Below are 21,141 nucleotides of genomic sequence, written 5' to 3' on the forward strand. Positions count from 1 at the left end.
ACTCAGATACATTACTCAGACCGTCAGCCAACCATATACCACACGTTTGGTGGAGAATTAGTGACTACCAATATCAAAGCCTTTATTATGACTCCACTGGTGATCGAGTTCACAACCAGTTGTATTCGAGGTGAGCGTGAGATATCATGAATAGTTTGCCATTTATCATACACATGTATGTAGCAGGGTTGTACGAAATAGCGTAATATACCCATGTAGCACTTTTATATATTAGAAATACGTGATAGGGGGAGTTAAAAGTCTCAAAATTAAAACTATATGTTAAAGAAGTGTCACTGTATGCCTGTCATTTCCACGGTTCATGAAAAAAATTGGTAGTGCCCCTCCGTCAAGTCACTAGGTGGATCACTCATTCTTCAATTCAAATGAAACCTATAAAATAACCAGAGGTTTGATTTATTCTTTTGTACATGTCTTTAAGAAGCGACTTCTCTATTGTATCCAAGTATATTGTTATTCGCGTACTTGTATAAGCCAATCGTTTCATGGTAGTTGTCTAAATATACTCGTTTCATGACTAACGTTAACTTTTATACTAGTACTATATTAAAAATATGATTTTATACAGACCTATACAGGCGTTCCTTGTACTCCTTGTAAATTCTTCAATGTTGTGGAAAGATTATTAATAAATGTGAATCATTTCAAGCCTAAAAATGGAATAAACATGTAGTTGCATAATACGTCGTCGGTACATGTAAATGTGAAGTAAGACTAGCATAAATGTACATTTATTAAACAAGCTAAAAAAACACGAGTCTAGGCACATACAGAACCACTATTTAGGAAGTGTTGGTATAGCACTAGACAAAAGCCTTAAAAACTGTAACAATATAAAAACCATATGAACGGAAGTTTCTATTTTTTTCTTGTTGAACTGCATAGAAGTGATGTAGGTGAAATTTTGTAAGAAAAATTGCACAAAAAAAAAAAAAAAAAAAAAATGCAACGAAACTGCATCGCGCAGTATTTGAAAAAAGAAACGAATTTTGATTACAACCTTGGACCGTTTTGGTTTTACGTGTATTTTCAAAGTGCGGTTCTTAGTGATCCCGAGGCTGCTCTAGGCAACGCTACAAAAGATGGTGCTCTATTAGCCGGCTCACGCTTGCGCATTTTTTCTATAGTATCGTGGTGAGCTGTTTCTATATCGCACTCATCAAAAGAACTATCCGTATCATGTGAATGTCTGCTTTTATTTTCCGGACGTACAGTTTCCTGGAAAACATTGTCCATAGAATTAGATAAGTCTACACTTGTTGCCTTTAAGTCTGAAACGGATGAAGGAAAATCATTATTTGAACTTGTCATTGTTAATGTTGATTCTCCTTGTTTTTCAACGTCAGAAGTAGTTCCACAAAATGTCTTTAGTGGCAAGACGTCATATTCGGGATTCCCTTTTACTGGTGCAATAATATCCATCACATCCCTTGCACTGTTTTTTCTTTGTTTAATAGGTAAGCTTTCCCTCATCGGAAGCGAATCATAATGGGATATTCTGTTATTACTAGGGTTAGTTTCGGGTTCGTTTCGCCTTTTTTCCGGAAGTGGTGGTATTGATTCTTCAGATTTGCTTACCGACATTAATACCTTAGACGGTTTAAATGAAGATTTTCTTGGCAGAGATTTTGAGTTGTCTTCGCTACTGCTTGATTGTTTAAACGACGTGTCATACTTTTTAAGCAGAAATTTTGAATTGTCTTCTGTACTGCTACTGCAACTCAGGTCTGATAGTTGGAACTCTTGGTCTATTCCATTTAACTTTATCCCCTGTTTTCCGTGTGAAAAAGTTTCAACTTCTTCGCGTAAGTCAACATCTTCGAATCCATCCATTGAACTGTCTTTGAACTTTAATCGTGTCGCTTTAGGCATCATTGAGTCACGAGAGTTCAATTGGTGAGCTAAAGCATTTATATTTTGATCCATAAAAGCAGGATTCTTTCTTCGAGCAACCAAGTCACCACTTCTTTCTTTCCCTTTCCGATTCCTGTAATTATACATATAGTAATATTAAATATAAATTGGAATAGCATTTGTGAATTACAGTCAATGTCATTTAGTCCAACCGTTTGTTCTCGTCACTTTACTATTGTAATTCGCATTTTTTCACAAAAAAAAATTGTCGACAGATCTATGACAAAGGCAATTATAAGACAGACTTATTAATTTCGGCTCTACCATAACTGTACTACAAGCGCAAGTTATACGAGAACAGTTCCTAAACCAGCTGAACAAGAGCCAGGTCTCGTAGAACCAGATTTACAGCTTTATTTTAAGACTACTCTATCTATGTTAGGTTACAGGCCACCAGTTCAACCAATGAACATTTGGAACGTACGCAAAAATAGTCCTACGCAGAAATTACCCTTGTTCCTCATAGTGCTGTGAAAAAAGTTCTCATCTTATTTAAAAAAATTAAACAGTTTCTGAAAGGAAAAACATTTCTGTACAATTTATTGGTGCATTTTGCTTCTTGTGATGTGAAGCCTAATCTCCATAATGATTTCTATATATACCCCTATCTTGTTAAAACACTGGGATTTCCCATGCTATTTATAGACCCTTCACTTACTGCACTGCAAGTCTGCTAACCCTACATGCCATTCTGAGGATTGTGAGCTGACATATGTAGAATCATGCTGATATATCGTCCTCTGCAGGTTAAAGTTAAGGTAAAGTCCAGAGAAGCCATTGAATATTATGAAATTAGCATAGAGGCCTATAGGAAGTGGAATTAGTGGTTTCTAGCCTGTTATGGAACTGATCTCAAGCGTATTTTTCTATAAAGGATTGTATCCGTTGAAAAGAACAATGTTAATTTCATGAGTTGATCCAAAAGGGAGTCCAGTAGTTATACCCCTTTCTTCTTTGAAAATTGTGGTGATTTTCTGCCTTTGTGTTTTTGGGGGGTTGTGTATTAAAAACACCAAAAAATATTGCTTGGAATAATTCCTATCCAAAAATTCCTGTCCACAAATGACAAAGTGTAATAAAAAGAGATTTACTCTATAAAGATTACAGTGTAAACTGTATGAACCAATTAACATACATAAAACGGGTGTAACTAAAGTGTTAGATAAGGAGGTCAGCCAAAGACAATCCTACATAAGTATTCCGGGACATCCTCTCGTAAGTAAGTTTAAATAAACGATGAAAATGTATTGTTTCACGCGGCTTTCCAGTTTCCAGTACATACCGTCTTTCATTAATTCTACTTCCGGTTCGTCTGGTAAGTCATTTGAAATGATTTACTCTTTAAGGCGTATGCCAAAAATGGAATATGAGTCAATTAATTACATGAAATATCTCATATAATGGTAAAAGCCCAGTAAAGCTAGTTCAGCTTGAATGATAATACTATTGAAATATGTATATATTTAAAGCACCACGAGCCTAAACCGAACTGCTCTGTCTTACGGAGAGGCTATGTCAAGACTCTTACGTAAACCTTTCATCCCTGCTCATGTAAATGACTTCCGGGACCATACAAAATATTACAACTGTATTGATGCTGGTTAGTATCAGAAAGTAGAGCATACCATAGGTGTATGTGCTACAGGCTTTAGGAAGAAGTCATAGTCGCCATTAAATGTACCCTTAAATATGTCATTGGTTAATGTGAAACGGTATTATTATAATTAGATCACTTTAGTCTGAAACGAAGGTCAGAGCATGACACAGTGGCGGGTCAGGGGTATAACCCCCTTTTTGGGGATTTATTTTTAATTCTGGGCAAAATTAGGACAAAAATTGGAACATAGTAACCCCGAATTCATCCCCTTTTCAAAATCTTTAGATCCGCGCCTGTGTCGAATCCAATTTTGATATGCGGCCAATGCATTTCTATTCTAACCAAACAAGAACTTGGCCCTTGAAAATAAGAAAATACTTACCTGTATAAGCAAATCACACTTATTACTATAGCAACAGCGATGATGAAGAATGGGATTAATATATAGGCAAGATGTAGTGACAATTTATCATCATCATTTTCTTTTGTATCTTGGTTTGAGGGCATACCGGTATACATGGACGTGTTGCTGAGGCTGTGAGTTGTTATAGGCACTGGTTGTGTAGGAACGGAACCAGGAGATGTAGAAATGTTGTCTGATATTGTTATTGTTTTCTCGGTAGTTTGATTGGCAATAGTGGACTTAGATTCGAATGACGTTGTATCAGCTTTACTCGTAGTGTAGCTGTCAACGCTTGTTTTTAATTCTGTATTTGAATCAGATGTAATGTTTTCTGGCGTCTTGTCAGTTAGAGCTTCCTGGGTTGTTAGATTGGGCTGTGTACTTCCATATTGTTTAGACATTTCCGTTGAAACCTCTTCCAGTGCGGTTGTAACTAACGTTGATGTATCTGCAGATGATAGTTTGTTGTCACTTTCACTAGCTACTTGGTTTGTGCTGAAGTAAGTTGTAACGCCACTAAATCTTGTTGTAATGTCATCGTTATCTGTTGTTATGTCATTGATATCGGTTGTGATGTCATTGAAATGAGCTGTGGTGTCACCAGGATCAGTTATTACATTTGCATTTTTTGTTATCACATTAGTTACTTCAGTTGAACTTTGCGATGTTGTTTTTGTTATATTTGAAGTTGACATTTCTTCTGATGTAACGGGATTTTCTGTTTTTGCTCTTGTTGATACACCAAGACTTGCTTCAGTTGAACTTTCATCCGACACTTGAAGAAACTGTTCAATATCGCCTGATCCTGGTTCTATTGAAATTGTATTAGTTGTTTGGGCTACAATTAAAAAAATAAAAACATGCTAAATGCTCAATTACATCGTTCTACAGAGTATATTCTCATTGTATTTTCGAAGCGCAAATCTCTAAGGAAATTTCATTGCTAAAATATTCGAGGTAAATATATGCGAAACTCGTGATATGTTTATCATTAAATCTTTTTTGGCCGTGAAGCAAAGATTTGGTGACAACACCGATCAAACAATCTAGAAATACAAATATATGAGAAGGACATAAAAGGATCAAGAAAGTCATCAAACGCATCCATGGATTAAACATGTGGTGTACATAGAGATCCTGGACCTTTCCATCCTTTGAATAATGTGGCATGACAAATATATGAAATAAGAAAGGCAACGACGATTGAAGCCAACAGGAAGAGTCAATTAAGCCCTACTTTACACCAACTGCTAACGTCTCATAAGCAGAAATTAACGTGGTCCGTTTTTTTCTCAAAGTTGCAAAATATCAATTCCATGTGGGGACCCAAGCTCCGAACAGCGTCTGATGTTCGAAATTCACTCTAGACGCTGTAGCCAGTCCTCTCAAAGATGTAAGAATCTTGCAAAGACGTGAAAAAGTGAATGATTTTATGCGACGTCAACGACGTATGAATTGAATAATGTCCGAGAATTTTGAAAGGCCTGTCTGCAGCGGTTAGTTAGTGACAAAACGAACGTCTGCCGCTGTGTGAAGCTTAATGGAGACCGTAGTAAAGATTCTCCCATGTACATACAGAAGTAGAATAACGTGTTCTCAACGTCCTTGGTATATGAGAAAAATACAAATATCTACAACTTATACTTGACATGTTTCCGTGACAGTCAGTGACATATTCTAGGTAGGTAAAGTTTTATAAACCTTCCTTGTCCATAGGTGAAGAACAAAAATAAAAAAAAAAAACCATATAGAAATAAAAAGACATGATCCCTTATTGTCTTTATATATTTTGATTATAATTACAAGTAAATTGCCGCATTTCACCCTAGTCTGTCTCTCCCATGTAAATTAAATAGTCCCTCCATAATACTAACCCTATAGCTTGATCGGTACGTGAAAACCAAGTGATCCTGTAAAAGCTTAGCAGACGTGAGACGAACCAAAGATATTCCTTTATCATAATGACAAGCAAAAGACATTTGTATGTGATCTACCATTTGTTTACTTACGTTTGGTTCTCTACTTTTTATACAACGACAAAACGAATTGAATAGATCTGATTTCTCTTTCTGAGGACGACTTGTTAGTTTAGTTTTACTTCGGGGCCTTTCAGAGCTTACTTAAAGGCGTGTTTACTCTTATTGAAAACCTTTTTGTGGTCTTTGTAAGTATTTACTATTTTTTAAAGGTTATACGATGGTGCATATCTTGTGCTTCAAAACTGTTCACTTAGCGAGTTATTAAGGAATCGACTTACCAGAAGTTGTTTCTTGACTAACAATTAGCAGCACAGCCAAGAAATGGAACGCCATGTTTGACTTAGTTAAACACTTCCTATTCGAAAAATTACTCCATGTTTTGGCTTATCCCATACGGACGTGTTTATACTTAACTATCGGAAACTGACTTCCGATTTAGTTAACTGCAAATATGTTTCAATGCAACACCTTATTGAAAAATTATTTTGTTAAGAATGAAAATGAAAAATTTCCAAGTTATGTAGGAAACAATTATATCGCACCAGGAACTAACTTCCGGTTTCCTTAGCTTTGATATCATTTTGACATTTTCTGTGCTAGTCAAGTAGATACAATCAGGCTGTTCCCTTATTTGCTCTGTTCTCTTCACTAGTTCACGTTGACATGAACCAAGAAGTTACCAACATTGATTTTAAGTCGTATTTTTCTAAGACTATCTTGAAGTTTGGTTTTAACGTTTGTGTTTCCGTTTTTTTGTGTATGTGTATGATTTGTTAAGGGGTGATTCATACGCCCTGGTATTTTAACGAGGTGATTTACATTCAAAATAGAAGATGAAAGATGTGAATCATGGCTTCTTAGATATTTACCCCTTAAGAAAATACCAAAAAAAAAAAAAAAAAAATAATACAAAAAAAAAATACAAAAAAAAAAAAAAAATACAAAAAAAAAAAATACAAAAAAACCGAAGACTGGTGGGTTATTTTTACATTGGACCGGACATCTTTTGAATATTTGTGTATCTGTTAGCCTAACAGAGTTATGTAAGTTCAACGCCGCCGCATCTTTTCTGTGTCAAGAACCAAAGCATAAATGACAGTACTTTTATTAAATCTAAAACTTGAAAATCAAACGACGAATAAAATAAAAAAAGCAAGGAAGATGAGATAGAAACAAACATAATCCAAAAGGACAAAACATTGACAGATAAAATTTAATGAAAAAAAACGAATTTAAAGAAAGACATGAAAGCAAAACAAACAAACTAGGGGTAAAAAAAACAGGTGCAGGGCCTACTGTATAAAAGTTTCTGCTCATTACAACACCTATTGAATTGCTCATGTAAATTTTGGTTATTAAAAAAGGGCGAGGAGCAATCATTTGATGCTTATTGGAGGGGGGGGTGACTAGTATCAAATTTTAAATAAAATGGCGGGACGATGATGTATGGTTAAAGAAATCGAGGATGAACAGTTGGTGTCAAGTAAAAGGGCAGGATGCTAGTGGAAGAAAAAAATCAGGATCTGGTTTGAAAAAAAAAATCCAGAGCAGCCTAGAATAGATAGAAAAAAAGTCGGATCATAAATTATACTGAAAAACAAATCCATGATGTAAAGTTTGATCTTAACACACCTATAGAAATCAAATGATTGCTCCTTAAGCTTCTTGTAAAATAGGAAATGTTATACTTTAGTAAAAAAAAAAGTTAGACACAGAAATAGATAAGATAACCATAAGTTAAAAAGGGCCAAAACTTTGCCCCTTAAAATCATTGACAAATGGTTTTATCTGGATAAAAGGAATCTGTTCCGGTGATAGTAGAAAGTGATTTTGTGTATTGATTTGATATGAACCCTTGCGAAAAGTAAGTCGTTTTATTCCGTACCATTTATCCGATGAAATGGGTAGGGGTCTACACATCTTTCTCCGTTTGATTCTCACCCCAGTTAACGGTCTGCGTGCTCTGATTCATTTTCTTTATTGGAGTTTTCTTTAAAAACTCATAAGAACTGAGAACAGCGGCCCCAACAGTCGTACACCAGATTCGGATCCAGACACTTTGTAATTGAGGAGTGCCAGCCAGAGTTCCTTAGAAAAAAGAGGGGGTACTAGGACTTTATTAACCATTTTTTAGTCAATTTTACCTATGAAAATGACGTTTTCCTATAAAAAGTAGGGGTGCCAAACCGACTGCACCCTCCCCTGGACAAGTTCATAATAGTTATACAAAATGTTTTTTTTTTTCAATTTCTGTATTCTGATGAATTTTGTGTATATAAATATCTACTCTAAATTGTGTGATTTAGCAATATTTACTTACTTATTTTTTTAATACATCTATACAATCTAAATACTCGACTACATTCTAGTAAAACTTGTGTAATAAGTATAAATGCATGTACGTACTTGCATGTATATGTAAATACATGTAGTTTTAATAGGGAAGCATTAACTAAAGGACAAAGGCCGAGATGGCCGGTTTCCTGAATCCACATTTGCAGCAACTTGAATATTAGTAATACAATTCGTATGTGGTCAATGAAATATGTCATATGAGTGTATATTGTCGAGTCAAGTGCTGTGTACAACAACTTAGTCATTTGATTACGTACTGTTTCATCATGGCGAACTACGTATTGGTTGTTGTGTCTGTCAGTGTATTGAAAGGAGGTAAGGTTTTACTGTATTTTTCTCCTTAGTTTTGTCTTTTGTTTTTGTTTTTGTTTTTGTTTTATTTTGTTTTGGCGACATTCGGCTATTGTTTTTATCAATGCAAAATGAGTATTGTACTAATATATTTTATCGAACCTTGCACCCTTACCATATATTTAGCCCATCGGCATTGTATTTATTCATTTAATAATTTTGTCTTGCTCGATATTAGTTATAATACATTTTTGTATGTTAATTCAAGATAGGATGGAAGAATGCATGTCTATTTGAAAACACCGTCAGTATTGTTTTGTTGATCGGGAGTCCATTGTAGTATTGTTAAAATCAATGTAGTTGTTAGTTGTTTTTTTTCATGTATGCATAACATTAAGCTTTCATGTTCTATGACCGCTATTCTTAAAAGAATATTTAACGACTGATATTCTGAGCTGTTGAATGATGTTGGTCGCTTTCATATTATTTGGTTAAGTGTCAGTATTTCAATACTCTTATTGTTAATTCTCTGTGGGGTTAATGATCTAAACTTTTTATTTTACACATATTGCTTAATCCCTCCCTCGATCTCCCGAATAAAAGTTTCTAATTCAGTTCCCCCTACTTATTGCCATATTAACATCGAAATAGTTTTTTATCTGACTAAATTATAAATAAATTACAGACTTTGATATTCATGTATATCTTTTTAATTAACCGGATACATGCTAGATTATGATTTGGTCAACGAAACACGCCTATAACACAATTTAACAAATAGTTTACTTCCTTTCCGGTAGTCGTATCTGCTTTGTGCATTAAGGATGTTCAGGCATTTTTGTTAGATTTTATCCATTTCATAATCTTTATAATTTTTTTTATCCTTTTCGAAGCATTAATATTTTTTAACCAGTAACTCCCACTTTTCTTTTCATAATTTCATTAAACACACCCTAAAATGTTAGTTTGAAAGTTGTTTTATGAAATCCTTTTTATTTCTTCGGTGTTTTTTTTTATGGATAAAACAAACTAAGACAAAACCTATGGAAAATCTAGAGAAATCCCTTTCCCGCCAAAATTTTGAATACTTTTCTTAATAACGAGGACACTCACCCATCTATTTTTTTTTCTTATTTTGTTCCAGCATGAAAGATCTTGAAAGATTTCACAACCCTTTGAAATCCCTTTTATTCTTAAATAAAGAAGTGAATATCCTTAAGTAAATCCGACACACAGACGCATAAGGCGCGGTTGCGCACTGACATAATTGTTATATGGAGGCAAATCCACCTGAAAATGTTCCGAAACATCATCTCCACGAAGTTACTCAATCTCACGTTTTTCCATCACATACCTGAAGATGTCGCATATCATATGCATGTAATAGTGCCAGTACACAATAACTCAGAAACTGAGACAAGGATAAAAAAAAACAAAAACAAAAAAAAAACAGTTGGATTTTGTAATGATGCTTTATACAGCTGTAGGGGTTATCTCGTGGACCTTGCACTACCCGAACAATGCACAGGGACAATCTCAGAAAAAAAAAGATATTCCCCATACCTTATCATGACATGTTGATATGATAAAGTACATAGGAAATATGTACTAATTCTGAGACAACTGCCTGTAGTTGCATTGTGAAGATGATTTTTTTTATTTTAATAAAAAAGATTTATGCCTTCTTGTCTTTGATTTTGTTTTCTTTTCATCGCTCATTTAAGCTTAAATGGTTCATATCCCATTACAAAAATAAAAAAAATGGCGCTAATTATCGATTGATGAAAAATTATAAGTGTTAAGAAAAATCTTTTCATTTGTTTATTTTTGCTGTGTTTTTGTTTTTGGGGTTTTTTTTTGTTTGTTTTTAGTTAAAATATAATAGATTAAATCTCTTTTTCTTTTATTATTGATATTATCAAAGCGCTTAGCCAAACAACTGATAATACTACCCCAGAGAAACCACAGGCTTCAGAACCGTACAAAGAATATAACGACGACAAAAGCGGATCGGGAGGGGGACTTGGAACCACAGGCACGTATGAATAATTAACAAATTTACAACGATGTTTAAAAATGGTTTATTTTATGATAGCTGTAACAGGTATGAAAATATGCACATATTGACGAATTATTTCTTATGTAGCTTTCATGTTGTTATTTGTATGATCATCTTAAAGTTTTGCTCAAATGTTTAAAACAAGGTTTGATAGAAATTCTACATCAAAAACATGATACAACAATACCAAGAAGAAAATCGTATTTTAAAAAAAAGCAGGAATAAGGAAGTATGGAGACGAACTCACTGTGCCGTCGCTATTCACTCTTTATATTTCGGAATCTTTCAGATTTAAAAACATCCGGTTTCAGAAAACATTTCAATCTTAGTTTCTCTTGAAATCTTCCCAATATCAACTAACCAGATTGCTTGAAATAAAATATTTGAGTAAAAGAACGCAGGCATTTGAGAAAATCTCCACTTTACATTTCGTAAAACGAAACCCTCCATATTTCAAGACTTACATACCACAAAAAATTTACATTATGAGTGAGCTTGATCAACATTTTAGATAATTGCAATGTCCTCGAGTATTTTTTTTTTCGCGCATGCTAGATACTTAATTGATATTTTTTCACTACTTGAACATTTTTGCAGTTTAACTGTTTTACAGGACTAGTTATATTGTTATTGTCAGTTGCCTTGGTCTTCATGATTAGCTTGATTGTAATCTTCTTGATGATACACAGGTAAGTTTAGAATGCTCGTAAGATTAAATGTGACTTAAATTTTGTGCAAGCTTTGCCAAAGACTGGAACACATACTTCCCGGATCAGCCCTTGAAGGATTTATAACTTTCTTCCTGTCAATGAGTCTCGGCATCTTCCCGGTAATACGACCGGACTTGGCATAATTGTTCGGAGGCGTGTTTCTAGAAACAAAGCTTAATTAACCAATACCGAACCATGCAACGTTTTTCAAGGATAATCCAAGTTCGACCCAATATGCTTTTCCGTACGAATTTTGTTGCTCAGTCTTCTTTTTTAAAAATTATTTTTATTTATTTTTTAAGTTTTCGTCATTTGGTATCATAACCCATTCCGATTTCAATTTCAAAACTGCCGACACACAATTTTTTTAATGTTTGTTAAATTTCCTGGTAATGTTTCTTATTTTTCCTGTTTTGATCTGTTTTGATATGCACATTTTTGTATACATACACTCTGAGTTAACAGAATGTCAGAACGATCAAATTAATCGTGCTTTGAAGTCTATTTCCAGCAAATTTTGAAGCAAGCACATAAAACAGAATATTGTGTAAAAAAGCGGGAAGTTAAAAAAGCTTGGTTATATGTGGGTACAATTATTTCCTCTTTTATGAAGGAGGAGGAAACGTAAACTTGAGGGCAGGGCAAACCGAGCAAGCTACATAAATCATGGATACGAAAATACCGAAGGGGAACTGTTCCTTCAACATTCATCTAGCATCCATTCAGACTCAGGCTCGCAGAAATCTGGAAAAGTTGCACCCCCAGTTAAGCCGACAAGACGATCAAGCTCCAAAAAGAGCCAAAATGCAGTGAATTACGAAAACATTGAAATTGGTTCTAAGAAACCTTCACAAGAAACGGATTATTCATCAAAATCTTTGCCTAGAAATGTGACGGAAAATGTTAACTTGGTAGTACCGAATATAGCAGCTTCGAAGAGCAAAGGATCCAGTATTCCGTTTATTGATGCTTCTAGAGAAACACTTGACAGAATTAGTGAAAAACAGTCTGAGGAAAACATTGCTCATTACAAAAATGAAAATAAAAAATCGTAAATATTCGACTTGTTCGATCACGATGTTTCTAGGAGAATTCTTTCCAATATGAGGAAAAACTGTCATTATCTCCAAATTATTAACCGATGAAACGGATAAAGTGGAATATAACGAGCTTCCTACAATTAGATTTTCTTCGAATAATTGATGTACGTTTTGTCAAGAACCAATTAGTTTTCTATGATCACACTTTATAAATTTCAAAGAAACTAATTGAAAAGATGAAACAAATATATTGTAGAAAACCAGCTAACGTCCGGTTCAAGGCAAACGTCAGGTAATAGACAAAAACTTCGTGACTTATTTTAAAAAGCATAATGAGATTTTAGGCTTTGCCTATGAATGAGTGAGTAGCCAAGGAAGACTTGTTTATGAGAAACGTCTTGAAAATACGGGAATATGCGAGGCTTCCTATGAATGCATCTGCGTTAAAAGTTCAAACGATCAATGTCATTTCCGAAACGCGTCACTTCCGACTGATTGATTTTGAGCCATTTGTATTTCAGAGCATTTTTATATATATGACGTGGCTGACGCTTCGTCACTTTAATACCGATTAGATAACATCATTCTTAAAAAAAACATATTTGAATACATCTATAAATCTAAATACATGACTTGACTAGCGCTTATCGCCCCTAAAAAACTTAAAATGGCTGCAGCAACAACAACTGTAACCGTACTATCCACGAGGTCAATAATTGACCCTAAAAACGTTGACAGTATGAACTGTGCCAGAAACACCATACTGCTTACTACTGCAACATCTGTTCCGAGACCCCTAACTTGTATAGTAGCTCCGTCTCCATCTTCTGGGGAGGATTCATTGAACTGAAATACATACAAGATTTTTCATAGTTTGTGTAAGTCGCAGTCTTTTGCTTAAATTTCGTCTTTGTTTCTTAATTTACGAGTTATAACTGTGTTGTTATATTATTTCTTTATCCGATCGATGAACTAATCTAAATATAGTTACATTGTAGTGTACTGCCCGCAAAGGGTAGAAATCATGAGGTTTCATAAAAAAAAACTCCATGAGCTTAAACTAGAATTCGAATTTGAACTCTACCTCATCCATTTACTACAAATTCACTTTCGAAAATGTTCGATACGGGCAAAAACGAGGGTGAAATAAGGAAGGAAAATGCAAAATCTAAAATGTTTACTTTTTAGTTTTCATCAGTAGAGGACGAGAGAAATCAATTGAATCAGAATTCAAAAGACAATAAGGAACTTTTGTACCCAATGCGTCTTTTTTTCTCCTTTCCTCTTTCGACTACCCTGGACTTTTTATGAGCAACTCAGCGGGTATTTCTAGAAAAGCAAAGGACGCTTACCCTTCCGGTACACCTGGTTATGCTCCCAGTTTTTAGTAGAGTCCGAGTTCTTCATTTACTTTTGTTGCTTTGTATGTGTCATTTTAATTATTTTATGTTCTTTGTTGCGTGTGTCCTTTTTTCTATGTCTGGTCTTTGTCCCTGGACTACATTCATTTGATTTTGGCTAGAAGCTGGGTCCCCTGATTATTCTTTAATCTGTGAAATGCCATACTAACATAGAAAGGGTAATAAAAGCATGACTGTTAGAAACCGGAAGTTTGAAAACAGAAACAGGTTGAATTATACATAAACTGATGTCATCTCATGTTGAGACTATTTCCTTTTTTTCTGTTTACGAACTTGAGCTTTATAGCCAATTACTTAAGTGTTTTGTAAAGTAGAACCGAGTTTGCTAAAGCATTTTTTAAAGATTTCTTTAGGTAATCCACCAATAATTAATCAGTTATTAAAAAGAAAATTCGTTGTATATCTGAGAAGTTAGCAGCGGATCCGGGGCTGGGTCTGAGGTTGAGACCCCCTTTTTTAAAAATTGGTTAATTTTCTTCAAAAAAATTATTCAAATTTTTGGGTCGAACTCACCCCTTTCATAACTGTCTGGATCCGCCGCTACATGTCGTTTACAAAAGTCTGTAAAATCTGATTAAAGTAAACACTAATAAAGAAAAGAAACAAAAACTCACAAAACAAAAAAAACAAAACAAAACATACAATCTAATAGACAAAACCAAAGATGATCAGGAAAGAAAAAAAAAAAAAAAACCCAAAAATTCACAGTTTAGAATCTTTATATCAATTAAGATTCTAAACTGTGAATTGTTTGTTTAATTAAACAAGTTTTCCTGTTCGAAATATATTTTAATCATACTATTCAAAATTTCAAGAGGCTTGTTTTTTTTTTCCTTATTTACAGGATATTGTTTGTTGTGTGAATTCATTGATAACATTCAGTAAAGTTGAGCCTCGTGCAGGTCCGGGTGTTAAAAGAATAGGCCTGCAGCAGCGCTAAGCTTGTCGTAAAAGGCGACTAAATAGTGCTCAGAACCCTAGCCGGGGGCTAGGGCGCTTTGCCCACAGAGCAACTGGGATGTGTGCCCCAGGTGGTGGAATATGGTACCCCTGGCGTGTTAAATGCTGGGATTGTCAGGCTATAATACGGAAAACCTGACCGCAAACCATAGTGGTGCACCGTGTTGGGAAAGATGCCACGTTCCTCGCACGTTAAAGAACCCTACTGTGGTATTCTCCCGGAGTAGGAACCATAGGGCTCCGCCACAGGAGGCTAAATTGCCCGACCCTACCCACCTCTCCCTATTTCCAGTGGCAAACAAAATTTGTCGACCCCATTGTCCTTGTGTCCCATCCCTTTTTCATTTCATCATCGTTTCATGTTCATTTTATCTTCAATTTCATTTTCATCGTCTGAATATAGCTGAAATATTGCTGCTCGGACGTTAAACCCAACAAACAAACAAACAAACAAACAATAAAGTTGAACTATTCAATTAGATCAACCAATTGTTTTGTCAAAGTATAAAATGGTTAAAATCAGGTTTATTGTTACTGAATAAATGTAAAATATTAACGGAAATGCATTGTTCTATCATAAATGAAAAAAAAATTATTTCCTTATACACGTATCAAATTTTGACAAAGATTTCAAATCTCCAGCAAGAAACGTACGTGACTTTGTATTTGTTTAAGCCTGTTTGCATCTATTTTAACAAGGGTCTTCTTTACAAAACCATTAAAAGTTTCCATCCATTACTTTATATGACTTCCACTATGCTTAGTATGATATTGAAAAATCATTTAATCGACCATCGCACAGTTCAAACGAAAAGTTAGTCGATACGAATTAATGAAACAGTTTCCGATATTAATACCAGGAATTGGGCGTCTTACTTTTGCGGTCAACACCCCGTGCAGGTCCGGGTGTCAAAAGAATAGGCCTGCAGCAGCGCTAAGCTTGTCGTAAAAGGCGACTAAATAGTGCTCAGAAACCTAGCCGGGGGCTAGGCGCTCTGCCCACAGAGAAACTGGGTTGTGTGCCCCAGGTGGTGGAATGAGGTTCCCTTGGCGTGTTACATGCTGGGGTGGACCGCAAACCATAGTGGTACACCATGTTGGGAAAGATGCCACGTTCCTATCACGTTAAAGAACCCTGGTGTGGTATTTGATAGGAGTAGGAACCTTTGCGCTCCGCCACAGGAGGCTAAATTGCCCAACCCTACCCATCCCTCCCTTTTATCTTGTGGCAATCAAAATTTGTCGTCCCTTTTATCCTTGTGTCCCATCCCTTTTTTCATTTCATCATTATTATTTCATGTTCATTTTACCCATTTCATGTTCATCGCCTGAATATAGCTGAAATATTACTGCTCGGGTGTTAAACCCCAACAATCAATCAATTAATCATATGCGGTCAACAAGTTAAAGTCGTTATAAAAGCTCACGAGAGCTTATATTATTGTTAATGTGAAACACGACTGTAAATAAAAATTACTTACTTACTTACTGGCAGTTCTGCGCAAGACATTCTAATATCTTCTTACTTACTAACCCTCTAACTATGTCTTACATTAAAATGAGAACAGTGAATTATCAATAAAGAAACACGAAAGGGAGGCCGCGTCGTTAATCAATACACCAAACTTGTAAAAACTTATATCAGATATATTGGTTTTGTACAACGTTTGGTACCATTGAAGATCTCAAGACTGAAACTCGTTAGTGCTTATTTCAACACTCGACTTTATGACGTTTTAGTAGATTTATCCAATTTTCATATTAGAGGTTATTTTAGTGCAGACTTTTAAACTTTTCATTTTAATAAAAGAAAATTAAAAAAAATAACTTGCATGCTCGAATAGCTATCAAAGGAAGCAAGATTCTAGCGGAAATCAAAAGAACGCAATACAGGGACAAATGCTAGACAAGGAAAACAGACACACACAACAAGGAACATAAAATAACTAAAATAATACATACAAAGAAACAAAGGTAAATGAGTAAACCGGACTCCACTAAAAACTGGGAGCATGAACAAGGTGCACTGGTAGGATAAGCGTACTCTTCTTTTCTAGAATCATCCGCCGAGTTGCTCATAAAAAGTCAAGTCAAGGGTAGACGAAAGAGGAAAGGAAAACTATAACACGTTCAATAAATTGGTCCTCATGGTGTAGATGGATACACCGTAACGATCCATGAATTCATGATGACGACCATAAAACTTCTGTAGTGATGACTTAAATCCTGTAGAAACATAACAGGACAAATATGCTGTCGGTAAAAAATTCCAGCATTTTAAAAACAACTTCGATATATTTGGAAGAATATTTGTTTTTTACAAAATATGAGGAATCTCTAACAAGTACTACGTATCTATAGCTAGGAGTATCGTCTTTTCTAGAGTAACAACGATGTATAATGTTCCTGAATCAGGATTTTCAACTGAGTATGGGGAAGAAAAGTGTAAAAGTTGAAAAAAATCATAGGTTCTAATGCTACTGTATTCTGATAATAATCTTGAATTGCAGGTTTCCAGGTCTTTCGAATTTTTCAGGATCCACATTGAATTTATACCACTACGGGATTAACGAGTGTCGTGGTAAGACTGGAGACCCTCTTAATAGTGTCTCTTCTTTGAAGAGAGTGGTAGCAGTATAGGTCTTATTACTGCTATTATTTTCTACGTCTACCTCCGATAATAAGAATTGGATGTAGTGCGTTTTGTAGACAAAAACAATGTATTTTGGGCCTTTGTCTGCTGGTACGACGACACATTTGTCATGTATGGTGGACAATGTTTTGGCTTAATCGTGGTCTTTGAAACTGATGTGGCACTGACACTCATTTAAGACCTTCTTCCACCTCCCTGTTGGTGAGCAGGGGGTTACAAACATCAATGGAACAGAAGAGGCATTTCTGTAACTTTGAACATACATTTTTAAAAAATTACCTTAGATTCTTTATTCCTGAAAAAATATCTCCTTTGGAAACGTGGGATTTTTTTTTCTGGAAACGCAAATTTGAATTCATATATTTTTCCTTTTCGGAAACGTAACGCGCCAAATGGACTTCCTAATAACGAAGTAGGCCAGGTGGTTTAAAATACATGTCCCTCTTTTACATTTGAAAACCGATTATTAACAATTTTGTTTGTAAGATTTTGTTCTCTTAGCCAGAAAAATTTATAGAACAATATTTGTTTTCGGTGCATTAAAAGTATTTTCATTAACAAGACAGCATAACTCAAGGCAATTTGCATGAGGCACTGGAATTTTTTATATTTATTATTTGTAAAAGGAAATGTAAATACTTCTTGCCTACCAAATGTGAATGCACAGAGAAGACAGCAGTAAACAAAGATATGTTTAAGGTTGTCTGAATTACATACCTGTGTTTTTGTGTGGTAGTTAGCTAATATAAGATATGGCAAGGTAAACAGCGTGGCATACATAAGCCCGGCGGTTGGAGAAAGGACAATTACTGCTATATGGTGTCGTGAACATGCCATTAGAACCATACCAAGTGTGTACACAAGTTGTCCGACTACATAAACTTTCTTTGCTCCTGAAAATAATTTCTTTTTGGTTTACTTGAATGGCAAATAATACCCGATATTGAGAGGTTGTGAGGTTGACAAGGACTTTAATAATTATTTTTTTGGCTGAGAGAAATTACTTTTTTGCACAAAAAAGTCAAATCGTTCTTACTCATTGAGACTCCGCTAGTTTTAAGATCATTTCAATTAGTTAAGTCACGTGATGAAATGGAATTATGTCCCAAAACACTGTTGTGCTCAGCTTTTACCTCCACTGTTCTTGATACAGTTGTTATTGTGTTTCTTATCGGAAACGCTTGTCAAGTTTCATAATTTTCTCATAAACTCATTGTGATATGCAAGAGACTAAACTGTTGTTGTCCTATAATTTAATCTAAAATACCCGTATTTCAATGATGAAAACACCTAGTAGTGACTTTTGACAATACTTACTAAACATGTCTACTAGCTTTTCAATAAAAATGGAGTATATTCCACACGCAAGGGAATAAAGAGACATTCCGAATGATCCTACGCGGACTCCTTCGTCATAAAGTTCATGAGCGCGACTCCCAACCGGCGCCTTCGGATTCCCACCATAAACAGCTTGTCCGACGAAATCAGTGAAAAATAGAGAATAGCACAATAATGACATCCAGCTGAATAGATTTGTGAGGCAAAGAATAAGCAAAGATTTGGGCATCCTAACAATGGATAGAAGGTATGTTTTCAATGTTATTTCAGTAGTTACAAAAATAGACTGTCGTCTGATATTCTCTCCAATTCTGTCGAATTCTGCTTCTAACACTTGTGACTTGTCCAGTTCCTCATCGTTTTCTAATATCCTGGGTAAGCCTTGAAAATCTGCTTTATTGTCTCCAGAATCAGACTTGTCTTGAGGCATATGTGTACCTAGCAATATTTTTCAAATGAAGATGCAATGGTAAAATTAAGATGATTAGATGTATATACTAACAAAGTTGAAAATGCTTTGTGTTTAAGTATGCATTATGTTTTGTGCCAATGTATTTACATATTTACGGAAGTGGTATTAATTCTACACTTCCAATGCTCTGTAATGATGATATGCCGTAATAGTTTATATAAAAGTATTTTTGTGACTTTATGGTCGATATATTATAATGTAGAAAGATGATCATTCGTCAATATTCGAGACACAAATGAACGTGTGTATCTAAGGTTACATATTTGCATTTTTTTTCTCCAAATTCCGAATTTAAACCGAAAATGACCATGGTGTGCGATTTGTGTGTTAATTATCACAACATAAAGATAAAATTTACCATTTTGTTTTGGAAAGCTTCCATAAGTTGGCACTTGGTTAAATGAATTAGATTTTGGTCTCCTTTCGTCTTCAGAATCGTCATCACTGGAGTCATTGGTAAATTTTTGATACCTTGACTTGCCACGCTTTTTCTTTGTTTTCTGAATTTGTTCTACAGTTACCTTGGTATCGCTTAAGGGAACTTCTTTGAAGCTTGTTACTGTTAAGGCTACGCATATAACGAAAAATACTAATACAACTACAAAGACTACTCGAACGTGATCTTCAAGGCCATCTAGCTTGCCTTTTCCGCTCCAATCCATTCCTCCCATAATATAACCCACACTACCGCCAAAACCCGCCATTATTGTAAAGGTTGTCAATCCAGCCGAATGATCTTCGGGTACGCAGACATCAAGTAGGTATGACCTGCATGGAGACTGCGCTGCGTCACAACAAAAATCCAACATGGCTACACCTAATATTGTAAATACTATTCCATAGATATGGTTCTGTGGGACTTTGATAAATGAAAACAAACTGACTTTCGATGATTGTAATAATGCTGGAAATGTACTATTTTCACTATCTTGCAATTGATGCAAGACATCATCACAACTTCCGGTTGCGTTCAAATCGATTGTTTTGTTGAGAGAAGAACAATTATTATGGAAAAACGTTGTCAAAGACGCCGTACCCTTATCACCTAGTCTTAATCCTATATACTCTCCGTTCGGAACTAAAAGAAGCCCAATAATAATCCCAACTGAAAGCAGAAGAATAAATGGTCTCCGTCGTCCATATTGTAATTTACATCTATCACTCACAGAACCTAAGAGTGGTACGAAAAAGAATCCAATCAAAGGACTTGCGCACCATACAAGTGTCATTAATGTGGCTGGCACGCCTAGTTTCAACAGAATCGGCGAAACAAAAGCAGTCTCAGCTGCGTAGCAAAGTTCGATACCACATACGACGGCGCTAAGCCTAATTAATTGCAGACGACTTTTCCGTTTGTGTATCCAGTTGGAATCTTCGCCTAATTTCGTGAAGGATCCAATACCTTCCCCGACTGACTGTACGTAAATATCTGCGTTTTCTCGAATTCTTTTTAAAGTCTGAACTGTAGATGTAAGAAGACCAATTGACATTCTAAAAAACAATAACGTGAAAAAGTACATGTCAATTTTAAGACATTCAGTGCTTTGTTTTACTTCAAGTCTGAAACTTGCTTCTACACATCAAAATCAGGAAACGAAAATAAAATAAACTACCTTGAACTTGGCCTTAAGCCTGGTCTTGAGCCGACAGTTTTCCTCCCGGTGGGTGTGCTGTCTTTTTACATACTCAACATATCCATTCTCTTTATATATAGGAAATATTCTTTAGTATACATGAATCTAGTTTCAGGTGAAATCTACATGAATTTAAGGGGAAAAATAACTTTACTAAATATTTATGCAAAAGTTTAAATGATGTTCACATCAAGTTTCAATTCGTGGTCCGGATCCTGCTTAAACATGCAAGAAAAATTGGTTGATTATATTAATGACATAGAAAAATCTTAAATCGCTGGAGTGCACCCCCTT

The 21,141-nt window shown here is 35.1% G+C and overlaps 3 protein-coding genes across 3 annotated transcripts; 1 reads left to right on the forward strand and 2 right to left on the reverse strand.

Annotated features, from left to right (window-relative positions):
* Positions 1 to 736: 736 nt before the first annotated feature.
* LOC148612300 (uncharacterized) lies at positions 737 to 6,370 on the reverse strand. The gene is made up of 3 exons (XM_088593608.1): positions 6,193 to 6,370; positions 3,915 to 4,773; positions 737 to 2,008 (listed from the first exon to the last, which is right to left on the reverse strand). The coding sequence occupies exons 1-3, from the start codon at positions 6,245 to 6,247 to the stop codon at positions 1,051 to 1,053; spliced, it is 1,872 nt and encodes a 623-aa protein (XP_088449734.1). The 5' UTR covers positions 6,248 to 6,370; the 3' UTR covers positions 737 to 1,050.
* A 1,967-nt stretch (positions 6,371 to 8,337) lies between these two features.
* Positions 8,338 to 13,307, forward strand: LOC148612301 (uncharacterized). Its single transcript, XM_088593611.1, has 4 exons — positions 8,338 to 8,584; positions 10,485 to 10,595; positions 11,233 to 11,308; positions 11,943 to 13,307. Exons 1-4 carry the CDS (start codon positions 8,467 to 8,469, stop codon positions 12,382 to 12,384), a joined length of 747 nt encoding a protein of 248 aa, XP_088449737.1. The 5' UTR covers positions 8,338 to 8,466; the 3' UTR covers positions 12,385 to 13,307.
* On the reverse strand, positions 12,982 to 20,703 carry LOC148612302 (membrane-associated transporter protein-like). The gene is made up of 4 exons (XM_088593607.1): positions 19,572 to 20,703; positions 18,721 to 19,179; positions 18,121 to 18,296; positions 12,982 to 13,215 (listed from the first exon to the last, which is right to left on the reverse strand). Exons 1-4 carry the CDS (start codon positions 20,701 to 20,703, stop codon positions 12,982 to 12,984), a joined length of 2,001 nt encoding a protein of 666 aa, XP_088449733.1.
* Between the last annotated feature and the right edge of the window lie 438 nt (positions 20,704 to 21,141).

This window comes from Perna viridis, chromosome 7 (assembly GCF_037379345.1).
Source record: "Perna viridis isolate PV_CMFRI_1.1 ecotype Kerala chromosome 7, ASM3737934v1, whole genome shotgun sequence".
Classification (NCBI taxonomy): domain Eukaryota; kingdom Metazoa; phylum Mollusca; class Bivalvia; order Mytilida; family Mytilidae; genus Perna; species Perna viridis.